This window comes from Apteryx rowi, unplaced genomic scaffold (genome assembly GCF_003343035.1).
Source record: "Apteryx rowi isolate R43461 unplaced genomic scaffold, aptRow1 scaffold_322, whole genome shotgun sequence".
NCBI classification, from domain to species: domain Eukaryota; kingdom Metazoa; phylum Chordata; class Aves; order Apterygiformes; family Apterygidae; genus Apteryx; species Apteryx rowi.
In genome coordinates, this window is record NW_020449664.1 from 647,147 (window position 1) to 667,392 (window position 20,246).

The 20,246-nt window shown below is 44.9% G+C and overlaps 1 protein-coding gene across 1 annotated transcript in view; it reads right to left on the bottom strand.

The window, feature by feature from the left end:
• Nucleotides 1-20,246, bottom strand: part of SHANK3 (SH3 and multiple ankyrin repeat domains 3) — a 341,151-nt gene that overhangs the window by 19,592 nt on the left and 301,313 nt on the right. The window contains exon 22 of the mRNA XM_026071167.1: nt 9,073-11,398. Within this exon, the coding sequence (XP_025926952.1) occupies nt 9,073-11,398 (2,326 nt within the window). The remainder of the gene's footprint in view (nt 1-9,072; nt 11,399-20,246) is intronic.

Sequence of the window (20,246 nt, forward strand, 5' to 3'; positions counted from 1 at the left end):
CTCGGCTGGTGGAACAGATTAAACCCTTCAGGGCCAAGCACAGTGCAGCACAGAAAGTCTTTGACATCTGGGAGTGGCGTGACTGAAATTCAGACAGCTCTAAGGTAGCTGTGATTCTTGGGAGACAGTAAAGGGACCCAGGAAATTGCCACCAAGGGGCTTTTGGGAGCCAGTTAAGTTCAGGTCAGTTCCACAGTCACTGAGTTTACATTCATGTGCTTACTACAGGAAATGGGACATTCATAACTGCATGAGTTCAACAGCCAAAGCCTGAACAATTCAACAGTGGTATTTATAATAGCTAAGAAAAGAAGAAGGGAGGAGGGGAAAGAGAAAGAAGGAAAGGGATATAATAGAAATTTGGGGAAGAGCAGAAGAGAGGGGAAAAGGAGAGGAGGGAAAGAACATATGCATGAGAAAAAATGCTCCACAGCAAGAACAAGAGAATGAGAGTGGCAAATACAGTTCAACATCTTTTCTGACTTTACCAAATATCTGTGTTAAGTGTTTTGTTTTTATGATTGTGAGACTAACAGCTACAGCTAAAGGTCAATGCAATATTATTAGGGGCTTGCAAGTGAGTTAATATTTCCCAAAGGGGATAATCACAGTTTCTCTGGTATGGAAGTTTACTTTAATCCTTTGCTTAGAGTCCATACTATGCCAAAGCACTTCCCCTGGGCTGAAAGCATTCAGGAAATGCTTTGGAGGAAAAAGCCCAACATTTGATATCCAGTAAGTAGATGCACCACATCATAGCATCTTATTGGTAGGGGAAAGAAAGACCTTGCACCCCCTGCCCGGGTGCTAAACTGCTATGCTGAACTTTCTAACCTTTTCTCTTGTGCATTGCAAAATCCCTCACCAGTGGCTATCAGAGGGATGGAGAGGCCTCATTTCAGATGACACTGCCCACCTCTTCCAAACAGAAACTCTTCATCTTCCTGAACTGCAATTCCAGGGCCCTTCTTAGTCCCTGAAATTCCTCGCTCTGTATCAGAGGCTTTCATCAGTGTTTCAGTTGGTATTGTGGCTACAAACCTAAAGGATCATCACTGGTTTCATTTAGAGTTTTGTTTTTTGTTTTTTTGGKTTTTTTTTTGCAGGCAAGGAGGTTGCAATCAGAATGAAAACAAATTCACAGGAGCAGTGTACAAGAGCACTGCCACCTCTTGCCTGCACCAGACTCCGAAAGAAAAGCAAGAAGCAATATAATCAGTCAGTTACACTCTTTCAGTTTTCACTTTTTTTCATTCATTCGTTTGGCCAAACAAGGGACTGCAGGTGGAAAGTACTGGCTAGTAACTGGTACGGAACACAAATACCAGGATCAGGGGAAGACTGCACTGTTTCAGATAGAGGACCTAGCTTAACACTGAGCAACTCCAAGTGAACACACACAGCCACCCCCACAGAGGTATGGCCTGGCTTAGAAAGGAGCATGGTTATCCCCTGGGGAATGCCAGTGGCTCTCTAGGGAAGGCGCCGTCCCAGCTGTGTCATGGTAACAAATCTGCTAGGCTTGATGAGTGATGTAGAAGAGCAAGAGGACTTCTAAACTCACTTTGAATGGTGTCCCTCTCACGCTTTTCAATACAAGAGGGACTGGGCCTGTAGCCGCTTTTCTCCGTGAGCAATTTTGCAGATGGTGATATAAACGGAGCACAAGTCATTAAGACATATGTGCTTCTTGCCTGCCTGTGCTGCTTTTTGGAATAGGGAGAACCAGGAGCAAAAACCTGGGTGTCAATAAAGAACATTTACAACAATGGCAAGGCCAGAGCATTACGGACTTAAAATCTGCCTATGCCTTAAGTAAACATTAAACTCTTGTTGCAGTATGCTTCCTTTGCCCTCCTCTGATCTCCTCTTTTTGGGAAAAGGAAATTTAGGGCTAATATCTATTGACTGCTTTGATGTTGCAATTCTGCAACAACCCACTTCATGCTCTTTCAAAATTCCCATACGCTCCAGATGGGAAGAGGAACTTCCAGTCTCCGTGTGTTGCCTCTGGGCATCTTCAAGCCAATCTCTTAGTAAGCCTTCACTTGAGAGTTTGAATAAACATGACAGACTTACAGCAAAATTGCTCTAAGCTAGCATACAGGGATCTTTCGATATGGTTGCTTTGCTTGCTGTTCATTGACAAAATAATTACAATTTGCAATCGTCTCATTGGATTTCTGCATAAGAAAGGAAAAGTCCCTTCTCTGTGACCTCCACTTTTTGTCTGTTACAGCCCTGAAAGGAATACTCCCCCCACAACTGTTCTCCTGTGCTTGGGTGATAAAATAATTGCAACATGGGATTTTCCCAGGGCTATAATCAGCAATGAAGTGAAACTTTCAGGCTTTAATTCTTCACTCTTTTGGGCCATTTCAGCAATGACATAATCTTGGTGGGACACAGAGTTCTTCTTACCAATGTCTAGGCAACACCTGCACTGTTCTTCCTAAATCACAGTCTGGCAGGGAAGTATGAGCTGAAGTCAAGGTTTGCTCTTCTACTCACTCTGTGGAATAATGGGTGCATGAGCCGTGATTAGTACATGTTAGTGATCAGATGAGGTGAAGCCAGCTGTGCTTGCTGTGATATGGACACATGCTGAGACTTGTCACCCACAATGCCCCTGTCTCCTTGTAGGCAGCGCACATCAACATCAAAAACAAAGCCTACCCATCCACCAGTGGCAGGAAGCATTGAACTGGTTTCAGATTTTTGTGTGTCGCCTCTGAATCAAAGCACTAGTTTCCATGCAGTCGGTGCTCTCTGAATTATTAATCTTCCCAGCATCCCCTAGAAACTCCCACCATGTTTTCCARATACTCAGCCTCCATCAGCTTGTCTCTAAAATGGTTTGTTCTTTCCCCTTCTATTACCGTCTGCGGTGCCATGTCTAAATGGAAAAGCCACAGAGGCAGACCGAGCTCAGGAACGCCACRTTCTCAGCTTCTCTGACATCCTGTAGCGAATGCGGGAAAAATGACATGGCAACCTCTCCCATCACCTGGGAGCGCTCTTAGCACTGCTGGTGGTCACACTGCAGCATGTCTGCATGAACAGAAGCTTCTTCACACTGCGTGTAGAAGGGGATTCCACGAAGTGAAGGATGCATTTTCATAGCTGTTTATAAAGATGCCTTAAGCATCTTTAAGTACAACTGCTGCAGGAAAAGAGAATTAGGGCTCACCCTGCTTCCATTACTCGACTGCAGTTTTGTCTTATTCTTCAATGGTTGCAGGTTCCAGCCTGATGTATCAGGAAAGGTGGGGTATTCTTTGCTGCTCATGTGCTCACAGAACAGCATACTGCTGTGAGCATGATCCGGGGACTCAATCTCTCTAGGAAATCACAGGCTTTGTGATCATTAACAGTGAGACTGTTTTAGAAAGGAATACAGATATTCCCTGTTTTACCTCATCAAAAGACACTGTTCTTAGTCCGGTGAGACCATCTCCCTGTGGTGTCAGAGGGGAGGAGTTCAGTCTACCAACACACCTATGCCTGGCATTGCTGCCTGTACACTTGCACGGGATTCTGTTCCTCAGCTGAAAGGCTGCCATCTCTCAAAACATGAATACAGTGCAAATAACTTCCTGTATGCCACTGACTCCCTTTAGGAAAGGTGCTGAGAAGCACAGAACTCAGCTGGCTTGATAAATACCAATCTTCAGCTTTTCATCAGCTCTCCATGGACAATTCCCTTGACTGCGGAAAGAAAATTCAGATCTGTTTCATRCGTGAGTTTAGACACCATGAAGAGACAAAAAGCCTACAAGGAAACAGGGGGTTGTATCTGCAGTGGCTGAAAGCTTGCACCAGAAATGTTACACCATTTAACTGAAACAGAATTAATTGATGAGTTTATATAGAAAGAGGTAGCTTTACCCTAGGAGCTAAATGCCTAAAGGGCTTATTTTTCTTCTCTCTCTCTTTCAGATCTGTAGAAATACAAAGCAGTTGTGGGTTTCCAGAACAGCACCTGAAAAACTCAGTTTTGCATCTAAAATTCTGCTTCACATGATACATTTGGCATGTTCGTTTTTTGCTTTAAGATAAACAAACAAACAAACAAACAAAAACCCTTTACAAAACACCCTCTAACCCGGAGTCTTGGCTGAATTAGCTGGATCCCAAAATTGGAAATGTGTTGACACTTCAAATGCTTCTGGCTCGAGTCAACATCTGCTCACATTTAGCTTTAAGGTCTGGCTGAGCAGCATCATATCCAAGCTGATCAGCAGAGGTGGGAGGCTTAGGTCTGAGTTTGACTATGCACAATGAGAAATGACACAACCCTGATGAGGCTGGATGGCCATGCCAGTCACATGACACAACGACATTAAACAAGAATGCCATCTTAACATATGCTTTAATGCTGCACATTTAACATGTGAATCACCCTGAAGTGCATGATTTCAGCCTTTGGTACTAAGATGCAGTTTTTCAGCTGGCATTTTCATAGCTAGCTATGACTCACTAGGATCACCGATCAGAAATGTGCACCTCCCATTAGTTAACTTCAGAGTTTTATTGTGATAATGGATGTCACAAAATGAATACATTTCAGTGTTCAGCAGTAGCTCTGAGCTGCAAGTTCCTTGAACTGCTTCTGAACAGTGAAGGGTTATAACACCAGTGGTACAACTGTGGGGCACATATTGTTGCATTAGCTCTGTCCCAGGGTAGCTCAGTAGTTCATATCACAGGAAATACCATGACATCTGGTCATCTTCCTGCTGCTCATGTTAACAAAGAATATTGCATGTTGGGACACACAGTCTTCACAGATCACATTCATATTAAATACAAAGATAGCTGCTGCTGACTTCATATCATAACAGACATGCTAAGTTAAAATAATTGTCAGAGTAGCTCCCAGCTGAGCAAAGTTTGTGTCCCCCTGATTCAAAGGTCATCATATATTCCCATGAGACCGTATGACTGGAAGTTGTCACACCGCTCTGCTGTCATCGTCTCTGCCAAACGATGGCGTCCCTGCGAGCACTGTGCAGAAGGCAGTGTGCTGAATCAGAGCAAGTAGGCACACTACTGCTTCAGTAGCAAAACCTTCCTCTGAAAACACTCATGCAGTGCATCGGCCCAGCACAGCTTCCCTCACCAAGCTCAGCCCTGGCCATTCCCACAGGGCTTGAGGAACAGGGAGGATGGAATAAATAGTCTCTCTATTGATTGCCTTAACTCTGACCTTAAGTTCTCATTCTCAGTATTTCTTGACCTCTTTTTCAGTCACTCTTGTCAAACATCCTCCTGTGGAAGACTGTCTTGGAAGGAGATATAGTCAGAGTTATTTTGGAGAAAGCAGTTTCTGTCTTCTGTTCCTGGAGGTCCCCAGCCAGGAACCTTACAGACCTCTGGAAGAGAAATGCACCAGGGCCTGTGCTACAGACAACACTTACAAACAGAAGTTACCTGCTCTTAGATGTAAGTACTGTAAATTCAGAATTTAATGTGCTTAGGAACAAATTTCAGTAAGGAAACCTGAAACTTTATGCAAGCTGTTGACCTGTTCTCAGCAGTTCTTGTAGCTGATGCAGCTCCTGTGAATGACAGTAATAGCGACAGCAGCAATTACTTGTGGATGGTTTCTGTAAGCAGCACCTCACTGTCCCTAAAAGTCCTGTGGAACTCCAGGAAATGTTCTGGCTTTAGAGAAGAGCTTCAGCTTTGGCTCATGACCTGTTCTGGAGCAGTGTTAAACATAAGAATGGCAGGAAGAGTTGCAGCACAAGTAAGGACGCAGCCCTTTAGTTCTCCAAACGCCTCACCGAGGGGCTGCAACACAGGCTGTGGCTGCAGCATCGCCCGGGATTTCATGCTGCCTGACCAGAGGAATGCACCATCCTTCAGCCCCAGAAGACATGCTCAAGGGCCATCCCTTCTGGCAGCAGCAGTTAGTCCAGCATGGTCAAACCTCACTCCCTYCTTAGCAGCACTGCTGTATTTTGGGGTGTCTGTGGTAGGACCTTTTGGTAACAGTGCTACTCTTAGGACAGCCCCAGAATTGGAAAATGTGTCCTGAAATGGGTCATCTAAGCTTATCTAACTGCTCTTTACATTATTTTCTGAATTTACAGTAATTTCATAAAAGAGAGGAATTTTCACAATGAAAGAGAGTGACTGACATCATTAAATACTCTATTTACAGCTAACTTCCTGGGAAATACTTCTAGTCTTTGACACAACCAAGAGTATAAAAATTTCAGAGATGAAAGGCCATGACTTTCAGAAAAAGAAATGTGAAACATTTAACTTTACAGGACTCAGAAATGCCAAACACCCAGGGGCAGGGGGAATAAAGGAGGGGAGGATGAACTGCATTTCCCTGCAACAGTGCTAGGCAGCAGGGTGCTGGTAAGGAGGACAGGGTCTGTACACAGAAGAGCACAACGCTGCAGTTGTACGTCGCAGGGCAGGAGTTTAGGTGGAGGGTCTGCTGCCTCTGAGACAGATGGGGACCTGGGAAACATATTGCTTAGTGGGAACATGGGAATCAAAGGGAGGCGGTGGTAGTCCTCGAGGTGTGAAGGACAGGAAGGGTTAAAGAGAGAAAGAGGATGGAGAACTGGTGTCCCCTGGAAACTGTGGGGCATACTTGCACATATATGCTGGGAGGCTGCATGGGGAACAGAGGACCAGCGGACACAGGAGGCTAGGGGTCTCTGGCAGGAAGGAGAGGGTGTTTCTCAGAAACAAAAGATACATAAAGGGGTTACTGAGTTCTGACATCATGTGAGAGGCAGGGGGAGTCACAGATGCTTTTCACTGGTATCTCTAGGAGACCAAATGGGGTGGAAGACATATGACCCAGTAGCCCCTCTACCAACACCAGGTGAGGGAGAGCCAGCTGGGCCCCAAAAGAGGTCTCTGCAAAGGGCCAGTGCCTTGTACAAGTAAGCTGTTTAACATGCCATGCCTGGCCTCTATTAAAAGCTGAGAACATTCGAGTTTAGCTTCACAGAAGATATGTGCAGTCAGCACTTTTTAGAAATACGAGGCATAGCATGCCTGATTTCAGAAGGGTCCCAAAATGCAATTTAACTAACTGCACTCAGCATAGGACCCAATGGTTGCCAACTGAGCAGTGCAGGGAGGAGGGACCATGTGTGAGACACCGGTCTCTAGTGGAAGGTCATAATGTGCATTTAGGGGCTGAATACAGCAGAGAGATAAAAATGTGCAGTAGGGTGAGATCCAGAGACTTTATTCCCCACAGTGGTAATAACTACAAGTTTGGTACCCACTGAAGGTGGCTCATCGGTTCAGCTAGGCTGGCTCTGCCAACATAGGCATTAGTAGGGGGACAAGAGACAAGTTAAGGATGTAGCCACAGGAACACCCCTAGGGGTATGTCGGTTTGAGACGTTTGCTCCCCCATGCTACAGTTTGAAACACCATCAGCTGTGTTAGCACCACACGGAATTGTAACCCGTTGTTGCGATCATCTGGTTAGAAAAACCTTCTCCAGGAGAAGGGTTCCTTTTACCTCAGAGCACCCTGCTGAACTGGCGCCTTGCTGACCCCCACCAATGGTCCACATCATCGTGGATGGCCTGTAAATTGTAATGCCTGCTATGATCAGGAAGCTGCCAGTCAGATCAGCTTACCGTGGCTTCGCTACCCTCGAAAGTGTTTGCGTGGCTACCTCCTGAAACAGCAGCGGGAGCCTGGAGTTTTGGAGTTGCTTCCTGTGCAACTTTTCATATCAAAGTTCATATCAAACATTGCAAGTGTTCGCTCTCAAATCTCAGTCTCTAATTTAGAGGTGGTTTTGTTTTGTTTTGTTTTACAGTTAGATCTGTGGGCAAATAGGGGTGAAACCAAGGGCAAAAGGGGCCACTGTCTCCAAGGAAGCAACAGGTCGGAATAAAATTATGTGTGCAGGCACTCCAATGGGATTGGCACCTGCAGACATGCGGAGAGAACCTGGCAGGTGGCCGGGGCCATGCTGGATCCCGCCGAGGCCAAGAGGGCCACGGAGAGGATTATGGTGCTCAGAGAGCATGAAGGTCACAGCTACAGCGTGGGGGAAGGAAACTGGTGTCCCCTACATGTTTTGAGGGATGAAGGAATCCTAGCACAATTTTGTAAGAGAAAGAGCCTTCTGCATATCCTGGGGATTCATATCATAATCTTCTGGACTGTGATCTTTTCAGATCTCATAGGCTGACCAGGCTCTGAGCAGGTCTGCATTTGGAGAAGAGAACTAAAGCGGTGAGAGGATCTGGCATGATGGGGCAGCCAGTAGACACCTCTGAGGCAAGAGTGGACTCAAAGGCCCACTGGTGAGAGGAGGTGCTGCACGGGGATGTGTGTGTAATTCAGTGCTGGTGCTAAGAAGAATACAGTTGATGTGAGTGCCAAAAGGGGAGCAAATCTGAGGCCTGACTGCATGTCACTGTTAAGGGCTGCATGTAATTTCTCCTAATTACATGCTGCCAAAAAACCTCTTTGCAGTTCAGTCAGAACTGATTCATCCCAGAAATTGAATTGATTTGTATCTCAGCTAATAAAGGTCATGTGTAGTGTTGCTGTGGCCTTTTTAAAGACTATCACATTCCACCCTAGTGATGGCTCTCTTTCAGCTGTGACTGAGCAGAGTTCCAAATACATAGTCTGACAACATTTGGAGATCCTTTGAAATGAAAAGCACTAGAAAAACATACATTGTTATTAATTGTTCAGGAGAAAACATTTAGAAGTGAAACCCACAACTAAATACAGCAATTTAACAATAGAATCAAGACAGAGAAGGAACATGAAACAACAGGAAGGCAATTTAAAGGGAAAAAGCAACAGTGAAAAGGCTCTGTTTGTGGTGCATATTAGAGAGGAGCCATGACCAAACAATGCCAACTTCCAGAAAGTATGTCTCAGCATTTTCTCTGACCTGTGCAGCTCAGAAGTCCTGACATCTCTGAAATACCCCTCAAAATGCACCCTGAATTATGCAGCACATTTACAGGCCACTTTTGCTTATGCACGTCCCTGCCCTTTTGGGTACCTAAACTCTGCACAATCCCCTCCCCTGACCAGCGACCAGCATCTTACCGTGCTGCGACCACAGGTGACTTCTTCCCGGGATCTAACGTGGACCCGGCCGGTTCCTCCCCCAGTGATCGTGTATCTTTATTCAGCTGCTGTAGTCGGGAACTTAGCTCACTGATCACAGTTGGCTTGTCATCATCAGCCCCATGGATTGGCCTGCTCTCCATGGGGTCCCCCCATAGCTTGGACCTTCTCTGAAAGAGGTAGCGTGGCCGGCCAATGCTGGCTGATGCCAGAGTGGCCGCATGTTGCTGGGAGATGAGCTCGCTGTCCGAAGACTGCTTCAAAAGTGGGTCCCTGAAAGTAACTGGCCCCTTGCTGAGCTGGGACTTGAGTTTTGGCTTTGGAGGCACTGGTGGCTTCTCGAGTATAAAAGTTTGTCCATCCGCAAAGGAAGTGTATGTGTCAGTAGGCTCCCCGCTTTCTGAGGACAACGTAGACATGCTGGAGACTGTAGAGATGGTGCTTGTGGTCTCCAAGTGATGGTCACTTGAACTTCTGGTGTCCACCTCTTCCACTCCCGAGTCTGCAGCAGACTCTGGGGCTACGGGGGCATCAGAGGGCTTCCCTGAGGGTGTTCCGCCAGTGGTAGAAGGTGCTACTGCTGCCGCTGGTATGGATGGCGTGCTAGGCGTAGCCAGGTGGCTGACTGGTGTGCCAGGGGTGGTGACTAGTACCCCATTTGCAAACTCATCTGGTGGAGGCACCAGCCCTATCTTGGCCAGCTCCTCCCTAGTCTCTTCATCACTTGAAGACAACTGAGCTGGTGGGAGGGTAACTGTGTAGGGCTCCACTTCTTCCTCCGAACTCCCTTGTCCCAACGTCTTGTCAGAGGCTGGACTGACTGGAGGCTTTCCCACAGGACTGGGCTGAGTCTCTGCTTTGGGGGACTCTGCTGGCTCCGTGCATGTTTCAGGGACAGCTGGTTTCTCCTCTGTCACCTCAAGTCCTATCTCGTCTTGGCCATTACTTGTGGCATGAACCATGATGAGGCCAGCGGTCTTCTGCTGTGATGTATCCACTATACTAATGATCATGGACTTCTTGTCTTCTTGTTTTTTCTCCTCTTTTCCAGGTGTTTCTGCTCTTGCTTCAGTTTCTTTTCTCAGTGTGGATGGAGTCCCCCACTGGCTCTTTGCAGGGGCCAAAGTCCCAGACTCTGTTCCAATTGCCCCTTTGCCTCCAGGTGAATACGCAGGTGACACTAAACTCTCCAACTCCCCCCTTTCTGGTTCTTTGGTTTGGATGTCCACAAACAGAGGTGCTGCTCTTTCTGAGTCTGGGCTGTGAATCGGGGTGGTCGACCGGGATGGGACTTGACTTGAGAGGGCCCGTTCCCTTGCGGCCAGCGCAAGCGCCAATGGTGAGTTCGGATCCAGGGGCTTTCCTGTTAGGGGGTGGATGAACGTTGATGATGAGCTGCTAATTAATGGCTTTAAAGCTGAGACAGGTGAAGGCAGTAGTACATCTCGGCTTCCTAACAACCGCTCATCAATAGACCTGGACTGCTGCAAGGATGGCATGTCGCTGCTGGGGGCGCCTCCTTCAACGGCCCCAACCGAGAGGAAGACAGTGGATTTCCGCCTCTCATCCAGACGACGATCTCTGTCCTTCATGACTCCAGCAATGGCAGTGGCGAAGGGGATGCTTGTGGCTTCAACCTGAGCAATGCCAGTGTGGTGTTGATACTCCACTCCACTCAGGCGATGGCTCCTGCGGGTGGGAGATGGCTCCCGTGTAAAGCCTCCAGTGATAGACAGTGCTGCTCTTTCCTGTGCATCCTCTACTTGTAGCTGCTTCACAAGAGGGCTCTTCTTTCTCTGTGGCTTGGTGGGAGCAAACAGGCTGACATTGAACTGACCCATGTTGGCATAAGGGTTGTCAATCACTCTCCCTTTCCTTTTCAGCTTCTCTGGAGGGGTTGCAGATGGGCCAGGCCGGGGGATCTCTGTTGGCTCCACGGGAAGATGAGAGGAATCCTGTAGGATTATCATGGATCGGGCCCTCTTCTGCCTTTCAGGATAAGGCATGGAAGTCCTCGCCTGATCATACATCTCAGCTGCGCTAATGACCTGTGGGAGTCCATGAAGTTTGGCCTCCAGGCTTGGCTTAAAGCTTGATCTTATGGTATCATAAGCTCTTCCTGGAGGTGGAGGTGGAGAGAAGGACGGAGGGGGGGCTGTGTCAAAGTAATATGGAGAAGGAGGTGGGGGTGGGGCTGTTTGAGGTGGTGGTGGAATCCCGTGTCCTTCCCTAACAGTGTCTTGCATCGATGTGCTCCGGGGAAACTTCCCATCTAGCAAAGAAGCAGCAAGTTTCTCGTCTTCACCTAGAAAACCAGAAGAACAGTGAAATCAGAGAGGATTTCTCCACAGCATCCAGAGTGGCAGTACCACAAATTGCATACAAGACATCCCTTTCTTCTCCCGATTCCACTTTCTTTCTGAAGTGACTTTCCAGTTCATCTTTTCTTTCTTTGGTGTGAGCAATTGTAGTCCGGCCCTTTGTTCACGTATTTAGACACTTGGCACAGAAGGGCAGTCACAGATTCTTACAATGTCTTATATTGTTTTAAATCCATCAGACAGTCCTGCCTAACACTCCCCAGACCAATGCAGTGACACAGTCGAACACTTGCTCTATCAAACCTCCTGACACCCAACTGCCAATGTGTGAGACAGTTGAGTGCAACCAGGTTGTGTAACTCACAGCAAGCACTGCCATCTTTCATGTGCAGATTCTCACACTCTCCAGCTAACCGTTCTCATGTTACGCTCCCCCCTTCTTCCCTGTGAGGGGTTACATATGTTTAAATGTGCTAGACTGAATTCAGAAGCAGGGTCTAGTAGAAATTTAAGTTATGTATTGTAAGAATTTGAAGTACCCAAGAAAGCCAAATTCTGCCATTCTTACTACTAACTTACCACCTGGGTACACAGTGAGAGCTTTCTCAGATACCAGTAATACTCAGTGAAAGAATATCAGAATCTTACTATGTAAAGCAGTATAAAGGAAAATACATTAATACAGCAAGTACAGTGACAGAGAGGACAGAGGATGCAAGTTAACCAGTTTTGCTCGCTCTAGCCTTCTCTAAGAGCCTGCCCTTCTTTATGTAGTCCTGCCTTGCTATTCTAATCACTTATTTGACATACCTAGTTCTTTTTAATCACAGTTCAGCTGTTTTCAAGGTTTAAAGCTGGTCTTTAGAGAGACTGCTCAAGACAGCTTAAAGCCACATCTTGGCACAGCAGTGCAATGACCACCTTTTTTTATCTCTAATGCTTTTTCTTTAATGCCCACAAGCATTCAAAGTGCTTTGGCAACTGTGTACTGCATTACATTAGCAATTTCACCAAATGCCTGTGCACATAGAGTCTGCTGGGAGGAAAAGGGAATATTTTTGCCAATGAGCATTGAATTTTACATCTCATCACATTTTTCTTCTTCAAAGCCATGCTATTTTTACTGCACACTTTATAGGGATTTTTAATACCAGCCAGCATAATGAGCTGGAAGCATGAAACCAGTTTAAAGAGACTGGACAAAGCCATGGAGGACAATTTTTTTGTGGGCTACTACGTGCATAGAAACCACTGTGCTGAAAATAGTAGCTGCCTGCGTAGGCATTCAGAAGAAATATCATATCCTTGCCCTGTTTTCACTCTTCCCTGGGCATCTGCTTATGGGCAATGCTTAAGACAGGATCTTGTGCTAGATAGAGCCATAGTTTGATTCAGTATAGACATTCTCATGTACTTAACAGCATGAGGATCCAAAAAGAAAGTCATGCCTTTATGCTTCGTTCTACTTCTCATTTGGGAATGGTCAGGTGTTGAAACAGGGTAACTTACACAGCGCTAAGCTCTGTGTTTGTTATCATGACCGGACTGTTACAGTACCTGGTCTAGCACCATTAAAGATTGTCTTTGCGATGTGCTGCCCATCTTGCAGACAGACACTGCTATGCCTCAAGTGCAGAGATATTTCAGGATATAAAATGGGAGAGCTGGTTCATCTATGTCTTTCCTAAATTTCCTGATCTGCAAAGAGCAGACTTGCAAAGTGGCTGCTGGGCCAACAGAGAGCCTTATGAACAGCCACTGGCTGCTGATGATGCAAATTCTTGGCTGTTGACTATGAACAGCTCTGGCTGAATTGCACCTTTAGCAAACACAAGTTCAAGCTCACAGTCCCTGCTGTGGATATCTTTTAGTGCGTTAAAAACAAAGTTTTTCAAGTGAGGAAGGGTGAAGGGGACAGTAAGATAATCTAAGTGTATTCATTTCATTGGTATTAGTTTTGTTGTATTTTAAATAGCTGTTTTTCCACTTTTTCATTTTACTCTCTGCTTCCCACTTGTCATTTCTCTGTACTGTAAGCATTTCTCCTGCATTTTTTTTTTAAAATGAGGTGGTGAAGTGCTGCTCTGAACACTTCAGAAAATGATACCTGAAGGACTATTGAGTTCAATGACTAGCTAGACAGGCCAGGAGGACCTAGACAGGCTAGAGAAACAGGCCTGCAGGAACCTCATGAATTTCAACAAGGACAAATGCAAAGTCCTACACCTGGGAAGGAAGAGCACCTTGCAACAAGACAGGCTGGGGACTGACTGGCTGGGCAGCAACTCTGTGGAAAAGAACTTGGGGCTCTTGGTAGACAGCAAGCTGAACATGAGCCAGCTATGTGCCATGACAGCAAATGAGACCAAGAGCACCCAGGGCTATATGAACAGGACCAAAGACAGCAGGGAGAAGGAAGAGATTGTCCCCCTCACTAACCCCTCATGAGACCACACCTACAACACTGCATCCAGTTTTTGCCCCCCCAATACAAGGAAGACATCAACAAATTGGGGAAAGTTCAATGGAGGGCCACCAAGATGGTCAGGGCTGGAGCACTTGCCCTGTTTGGAGAGGCTGAGGGAGCTGGACTTGTTCAGCCAGCAGAAGGAATGGCTTTGGGGGGACCTAATAGCAGGCTTCCCATGCCTATGGGGAGGCTATCAATGAGATGAAGCCAGGCTTTTCACAGTAGTGCATGGCGGGAGGACAAGAGGCAATGGGCAAAATTGAAATAAGAGGTTCAGAACAAATAAAAGGAGAAACTTCATGATGAGGACAGTCAAGTGGTGGAACAGGCTGCCCAAAGAGGTTGTGCAGTCTCCATCCTTGGAAGTTTTCAAGATCAGACTGGAAAAAGCCCTGAGCAATATAGTCTGATCCCATAGTTGACTCTGCTTTGAGCAGGAGGTTGGACTAGAGACCTCCTGAAGTCCCTTCCAACTTGAATTATTCTTTAATCCTATGATAGAAGAGAGGTTTCATTCCAGTTCTGGTTCCCAAGCTAACCATCTCTGCAACACTGCTCCTAGGAATACCAGGAATAATGTCTGTTTCCTGTAAAAAAGAACATCTCCTATTGCTCCTCAGCAAGAAAATCAACACTCAAGAGAGATCACTGATGGAAGAGGTGGGAGGAAAGCAGATTCTTGGCAGGCTCTTTCCTCACTACCTGCAACATTCACCATTCTGACACAGCTCCTCTGCTCACTTTATCTGTGTGCTTGCTATCCAAGTCCTGCATACACAACTATATCCATTTACTCATCTGCCTTTCCTCCTCTCTGCACAGTTTTCTCACTCTCTTATGTTCTGTTGATGATACTGCCTCAGTGCTCCACTTGTTCATCTCTCCTCCAGTCCTGCAGAGTGTAAGGGTAATGACTCTGGGTCGGATCAAAGGCACATCTAGCCCAGTATCCTGCCTGAGAGTGACCAATAATAATTGCATGAGGAAGAACAGAAGAACATGGCAAGCATACAGTGCTATTTTGCCCCTTTCAAATACTCTGCCAGCTACCAGCAATTTGCTGATCAAGAACTGCCTGAGTCAGAGTGCCTTTGTATTTAACCCTTGGTGGACTTTTTTCTTCTATATATTTGTCCAGTGGTCTTTGAATTCATGCAAATTTCTAGCATTCACAATACCCTGCAGCAAAGAGCTCTGCAGCTTGCCATCACTATGTACTGAATTACCTCCTTTTCCTTCTTTTGAACCTCCCTCTGTCGGTTTAATTTGATACCAGTCTGGTTTGTAAAGACCTTTTACAAGGCTTTCTTTGAATTGTGTTGCTGTGTTATTATGTTCTCTTAGTTTAATCTTTCATTACCCATTCCTACTGTGATAGCAAAATAAGGAAGTAAATCAAAAATTTTTTTTAATGCCTCCCACTTATATGTATATAGTATATTGCAAATACAGTTGTACTGAGTAAATTCCAGCTATCTCTCTAAAACCTGACTTACAGGATATTCACTCTATAGCTAGTATCATCCCATGCTATCTGGACTCCAATGTGTTTAATCTTGACCAAGAATTATTAATAAAGTACAAGCATTATTCTATCTATAATTTAATGTTGATTGAATTGTGATCACCAAATCACCTACTTATATTTTGCAAAATACAGTCTTCAGTGTGTAAAGAAACCACTCAATGATGTTTAAATGTGATCACACAGGTCAGACAAAACCTCTCCCTTAACATGAAGAATCACCTGTTTATAGTTAAGCATGGGGCTAATCGTTATTGAGTTTTATTTACTGTCTACACAGGATACGGTTCTGCTCAGAGTGTCTCTGAAGTTAAAACATGGGCAAACAAAAATCTCTTGGGAGCCGGCTTAAAACCTGATGTCTTGATTAAGTATTGAATTTATGAGTGCCATTTAATCCTTGGAGAGAAGGTGGGCTCTGCATAAACCCCTTCAGAGATAACAAGCACACAGCCATATAGAAATCCCTTCGGTGAAAGCAATGCTGAGGACAAGGGTTTTGATAAAAGGTTAGGTGCCAGCCACATGATTTGTGAAAGCAGCCTAGCTGTTTTTAACCTGATGAAATGGATTGAGAGTGATTCTATTAGAGTTTATTTAAAATACTGGTAGCTAAAAGCATGGCTTTCTTTTTCCTATCTCCACTCCTACTGACTGAAATGTTAACAGTTAACTATTTGTAGTAAATATGTTCATTTTTTTAACTTTAATCTTAACATTTGCCTGTTGCTAAATGCTGTTTCATGTTAATGGGGAAATCACAGCCCAAGGGAATGGCAGTCTGTATGACAAGGAATCTGACCGACCCTTGCAGCATTTGGAACCTTCCACAAGACTCAAAGGTACCGAAAAAACAGCAGAGCAGCTCTTTACTAATTTGAGCACTGATAAAACAGGGTATCAGCTGAGAAGAAATGTTTCCCAATGTTAAGTGTAAGTCAGAGTCTCACCAACACACAGCACAACAGTGGGGAAAGTTCCTGTAAGTTTTTAACTCCTGAACTAGATAATCTGTTCTGTCAGATCTCAACCCAGCAAATATCAGCGTGCCATCTGATATTCTCCTTGGGTCATAGGAACATACGTRACTGCTGAGCTCTTTGCTTCCAGGCACATTTCACTGCTAGAGACTGAGTGCTCCTACCTCCTCCAGACCTTGTCCCTATACCACAAACCAATGTTCTACCAGGTGAATACGAAATTTTGAAAGCTATTCCAAGTTCTCATGATGGATGGTGGAGGTGAGGCTGATCACCGAGAAAAGAAAATATTCGTCTATCACAAATGGCATGGCACTTTGCACTGCCAGTGACCTTCCTTTCTGCCTGGCTCAGATAGTTCATCCTCCATGTTCGTAACTGGAAGATTAAGTGTCAGTGAGAAATAAACAACTGTGTCCTTTTGCTAACTGCATTTGAGATTTTGTTACAGCTATCTTCAAACAGCCTATTCAGTATCTCCATAGTAGTGGTGTATATATGCTTCCCATAAAGAGCAGCAAGACATCATCAGGATCACCTATGAGTTACAGAGGCTGGGGTATGCAGGAATAAAGAGCTTGAGTCAAAACGGATAGCTCTCCAGCGACCAGGAGGGACCGGTGAAGAACACTGTCTTTGAACACCCCAGAATAACTGGTCTCAAATGAGAATCACGCTCCTGTGTGCATGCCCCAAACACAGCTCGGCATTACCACAAGCCTCACGGTAACCCCCTCCCTACATTTTACAATATGCTCAGTGCATCGTTAATTTCTAAAGCAAATGTAAAACCTCTCCATAATGCCTTCAGGACTGTTGCCATAACAGCCTAAATCCCTGTGAGAATGTAACTGTGCATTAATTTGGGATGGCTAATGAGGTTACTCTCTCCAGATCACACCCCACCATTTCCAACTTTGCCTTCCCCATGCAGGGATGGCTGAGCAGGTCACAAAGCTGCCCCTGAGCTTTTCTGGTTTACAACTCAGAGTATTAGGGTGCTAAGCGCCAGGGCTCTGCTCATTTTCAAAAGTGGGAAGTGGGTGGGCATTACAGTTCTTGGGTTTGTTAGGCCGACATCAGTTCAAGGCACCAACGGCACACTGACAGGAGGAGGACAWGGAAAGTCAACAGCGCTTCAGAGAAGTGAAAAATAACATACTGTGGTGGCCGATGCTGCACAAAGTTTAAATCACAACTCCTGTGAACCTGAAAACCTACTTAGAAAAGGGGAAGGCATTGGGAGTTCATCCAGTATCTTTACAGAGAAGGACGGTCCTGAAACGAATCCACTGAGAGGGGCGCCAGTACTGACGGCAAAGCCTGTTCCTCCTGTGCCAGATGCTTCGTACCAGTGCAGCCAGATAAGGAGGCACGCTCACCGAGCTCCCGAGCTGGCGGGCAGAGCAGGAGGAGCCTGGCACTCTCAACACCTTTTTTGAATACCAAGTCACCCCTTATTTCCTCAGCAGCACGTTAGTCAATAAGATACATCCGCCACCTACAGCCAGTCTTTTTAGCCCATGGTGTTTTTAATTGACAAGGGGACATGAACTATTGCAGTCCTTGCAAAAACACTATCTACATCATTTTGATGCTCAAAGGAGGGACTCAGCAGGTACCATGACCATTCTGCAGACTTTCAAGTGTTTTTAACGTCTGACGTTGGAGCAGATGGCATGGTAGTTATCTTGGAAGTCTGACAGAAATTCTCTTTTCTATCAGGCTCCACACTGCAATAAGTTTCTTTTTTTCAAATTTTTGTCATTGTATTTCTTCTGGTTTACTTTCTTTGTAACAAGTCAAGGGTTAATTACCTTTGTCTCAAGAAATTTCTAGATGCAAACATGAAATGTTTTGACCTCTTTGCCACAAGTCCCTGGGAATCTTAATCAGCCGTACTTGTGGGGGATGCTGCAATATTCAAATAATTTGGTGCATTTCTGCACCAAGAAAAAAAAAATCAAACCAAAACAACCAACCCCTGCTTATTTTTCATCAAGTTCTTTGCTGTTAGTAGTGGTTTTTATGATGAAGTCAACTGTATGAGCCTGTCATGGTGGGTGTAAAATGACAGCTCAAGAAGGACTACTAAAACAAGTCAATTGCAACCCAATTTCTACTCCTTGGCTGTTTTCTATTTTAGCTTATCTGGAATTCCAAACAAATTAACTGGTTTCTAAGATGCACTGCTTTTGGTGTGCACTGTAAAGGGAAATTGAGAAAAGAAGTTGCTGTCCCCTACTCACCAGGAATTGTTCTCATTCAGTTCAAACAGATGTGGGCCACTCTGGGACTGAGCATAATTAACAGTTACTTGTGATTTTTTCCTGTTCCTTGTATTTACTGTAGGGTCACATTTGGATGCTGTATTTGTGACAGCTGCAACCATTCTTGCTCAGCACAGGGAATCTCCAGGTCTGTTTTTAATCTTCCCCGATAAGGTTAAATTTTGTGTTTCTAATCCCCTTGTTGAATGGTAGGTGTATAGCTGCAATGGCTGGGAATCCAGTGCAGTGGTCAGGTCCCAGTGTCTTAGGTGCTGAACAAAAAAGACATCCCAGAGACATTATGCTCTATGCTCATGAAAGGGGCAGAACTGTATAAACCCTACAGACTTCAAATCCCTCTTCTCACAGTTCTCTACATAGAGCTATCCTTGAAAGTGTACCTGTGCAAAGAATGTTCGGTAGAGGCTCAGAGAGACTTCCAGAATCACTGACTCTGCTTTAGTTGACTCTGCTTTAGAGCTGACTCAGGCAAAAAGGAGCTCCTTACAGGCAAGTATTTCATATTTAATGCACACTTTTGCAGTTTTATGATCTCTTGTTGAGTTTAGATGCTAGTTCATTCAATAGCTCCCCTTTAATATGATTTCCAGCTGTATGTGGCTGGATTATACCTTGAATAACTTCTGCTTAGAAACGTTTTCACAAACATGGTATCTTATCTCACAGATAAAATAAACGTCTAGGATTTAGTAGGTACTTCAGCTATCACTGGCCATGGTATGCTTGTCTACTACCTCAGCAGTCATTAGATACTCCTTACAGTCAATGGGCACTCGTGCAAGATTCATCTCTTCCTAAGACTGAGTCTAAAACACATCAGGTAAATCACATGTTGAAAGTGTCTTTCTCTGTGTTCACTATAGAGAGATCCTGGGCACCTTGCTCAGATGAAGATTTCTGTAGTGTTGACATATAAAGCTGGATGAGATGAATCCCATCCCCCATGTACTACTGATAATTTTTACCTTAATGAGAAAATCCATTTGTTACTTTTATTCTAGCCAGACATAAGTCCGTGGGTAAGTGCTGTGGTGATCCCAGGTAACAAGGCAGTCAGCTCTTCTCCCTTTTAACCATGTACATTAACTGTATTGCAATATATGAACAACAAATTAATGCCCACATTTGCTTCCAATATTGCATCTTATCATCTGTCCAAGTTGAGCTTTTATCTCAGCTTTTCAGAGTTACATGGATTTTATGCCTGTGTATTTCAAAGTATGACAGAAGCTTTATCAATATGGTATATAAGTACACACTATGGCAGTCCATTAAACACCTGCTCCTTTTTTTTAAGACTATCTCTTAGTTTGTTTTTCAAACTAATCATACACATATTTGATTATCTCTAGCTTTCTAATACTCTTGGCCCAAGCTCACATGGGACTACAGGCAGCAGTTGATCTCATACAAATGTGAATGTGAGGGACGTATGCACAGTAATTCTGTGCACCAAAAAGTGCATTCTGAATACTAACGCTTGCCTTTTTCAACATACTTTTTATATTCTTGCTGGGATTATGCTGCTCTCTGATGTGGTTCTAAGCAGAAGTTTACTTTCTTCTG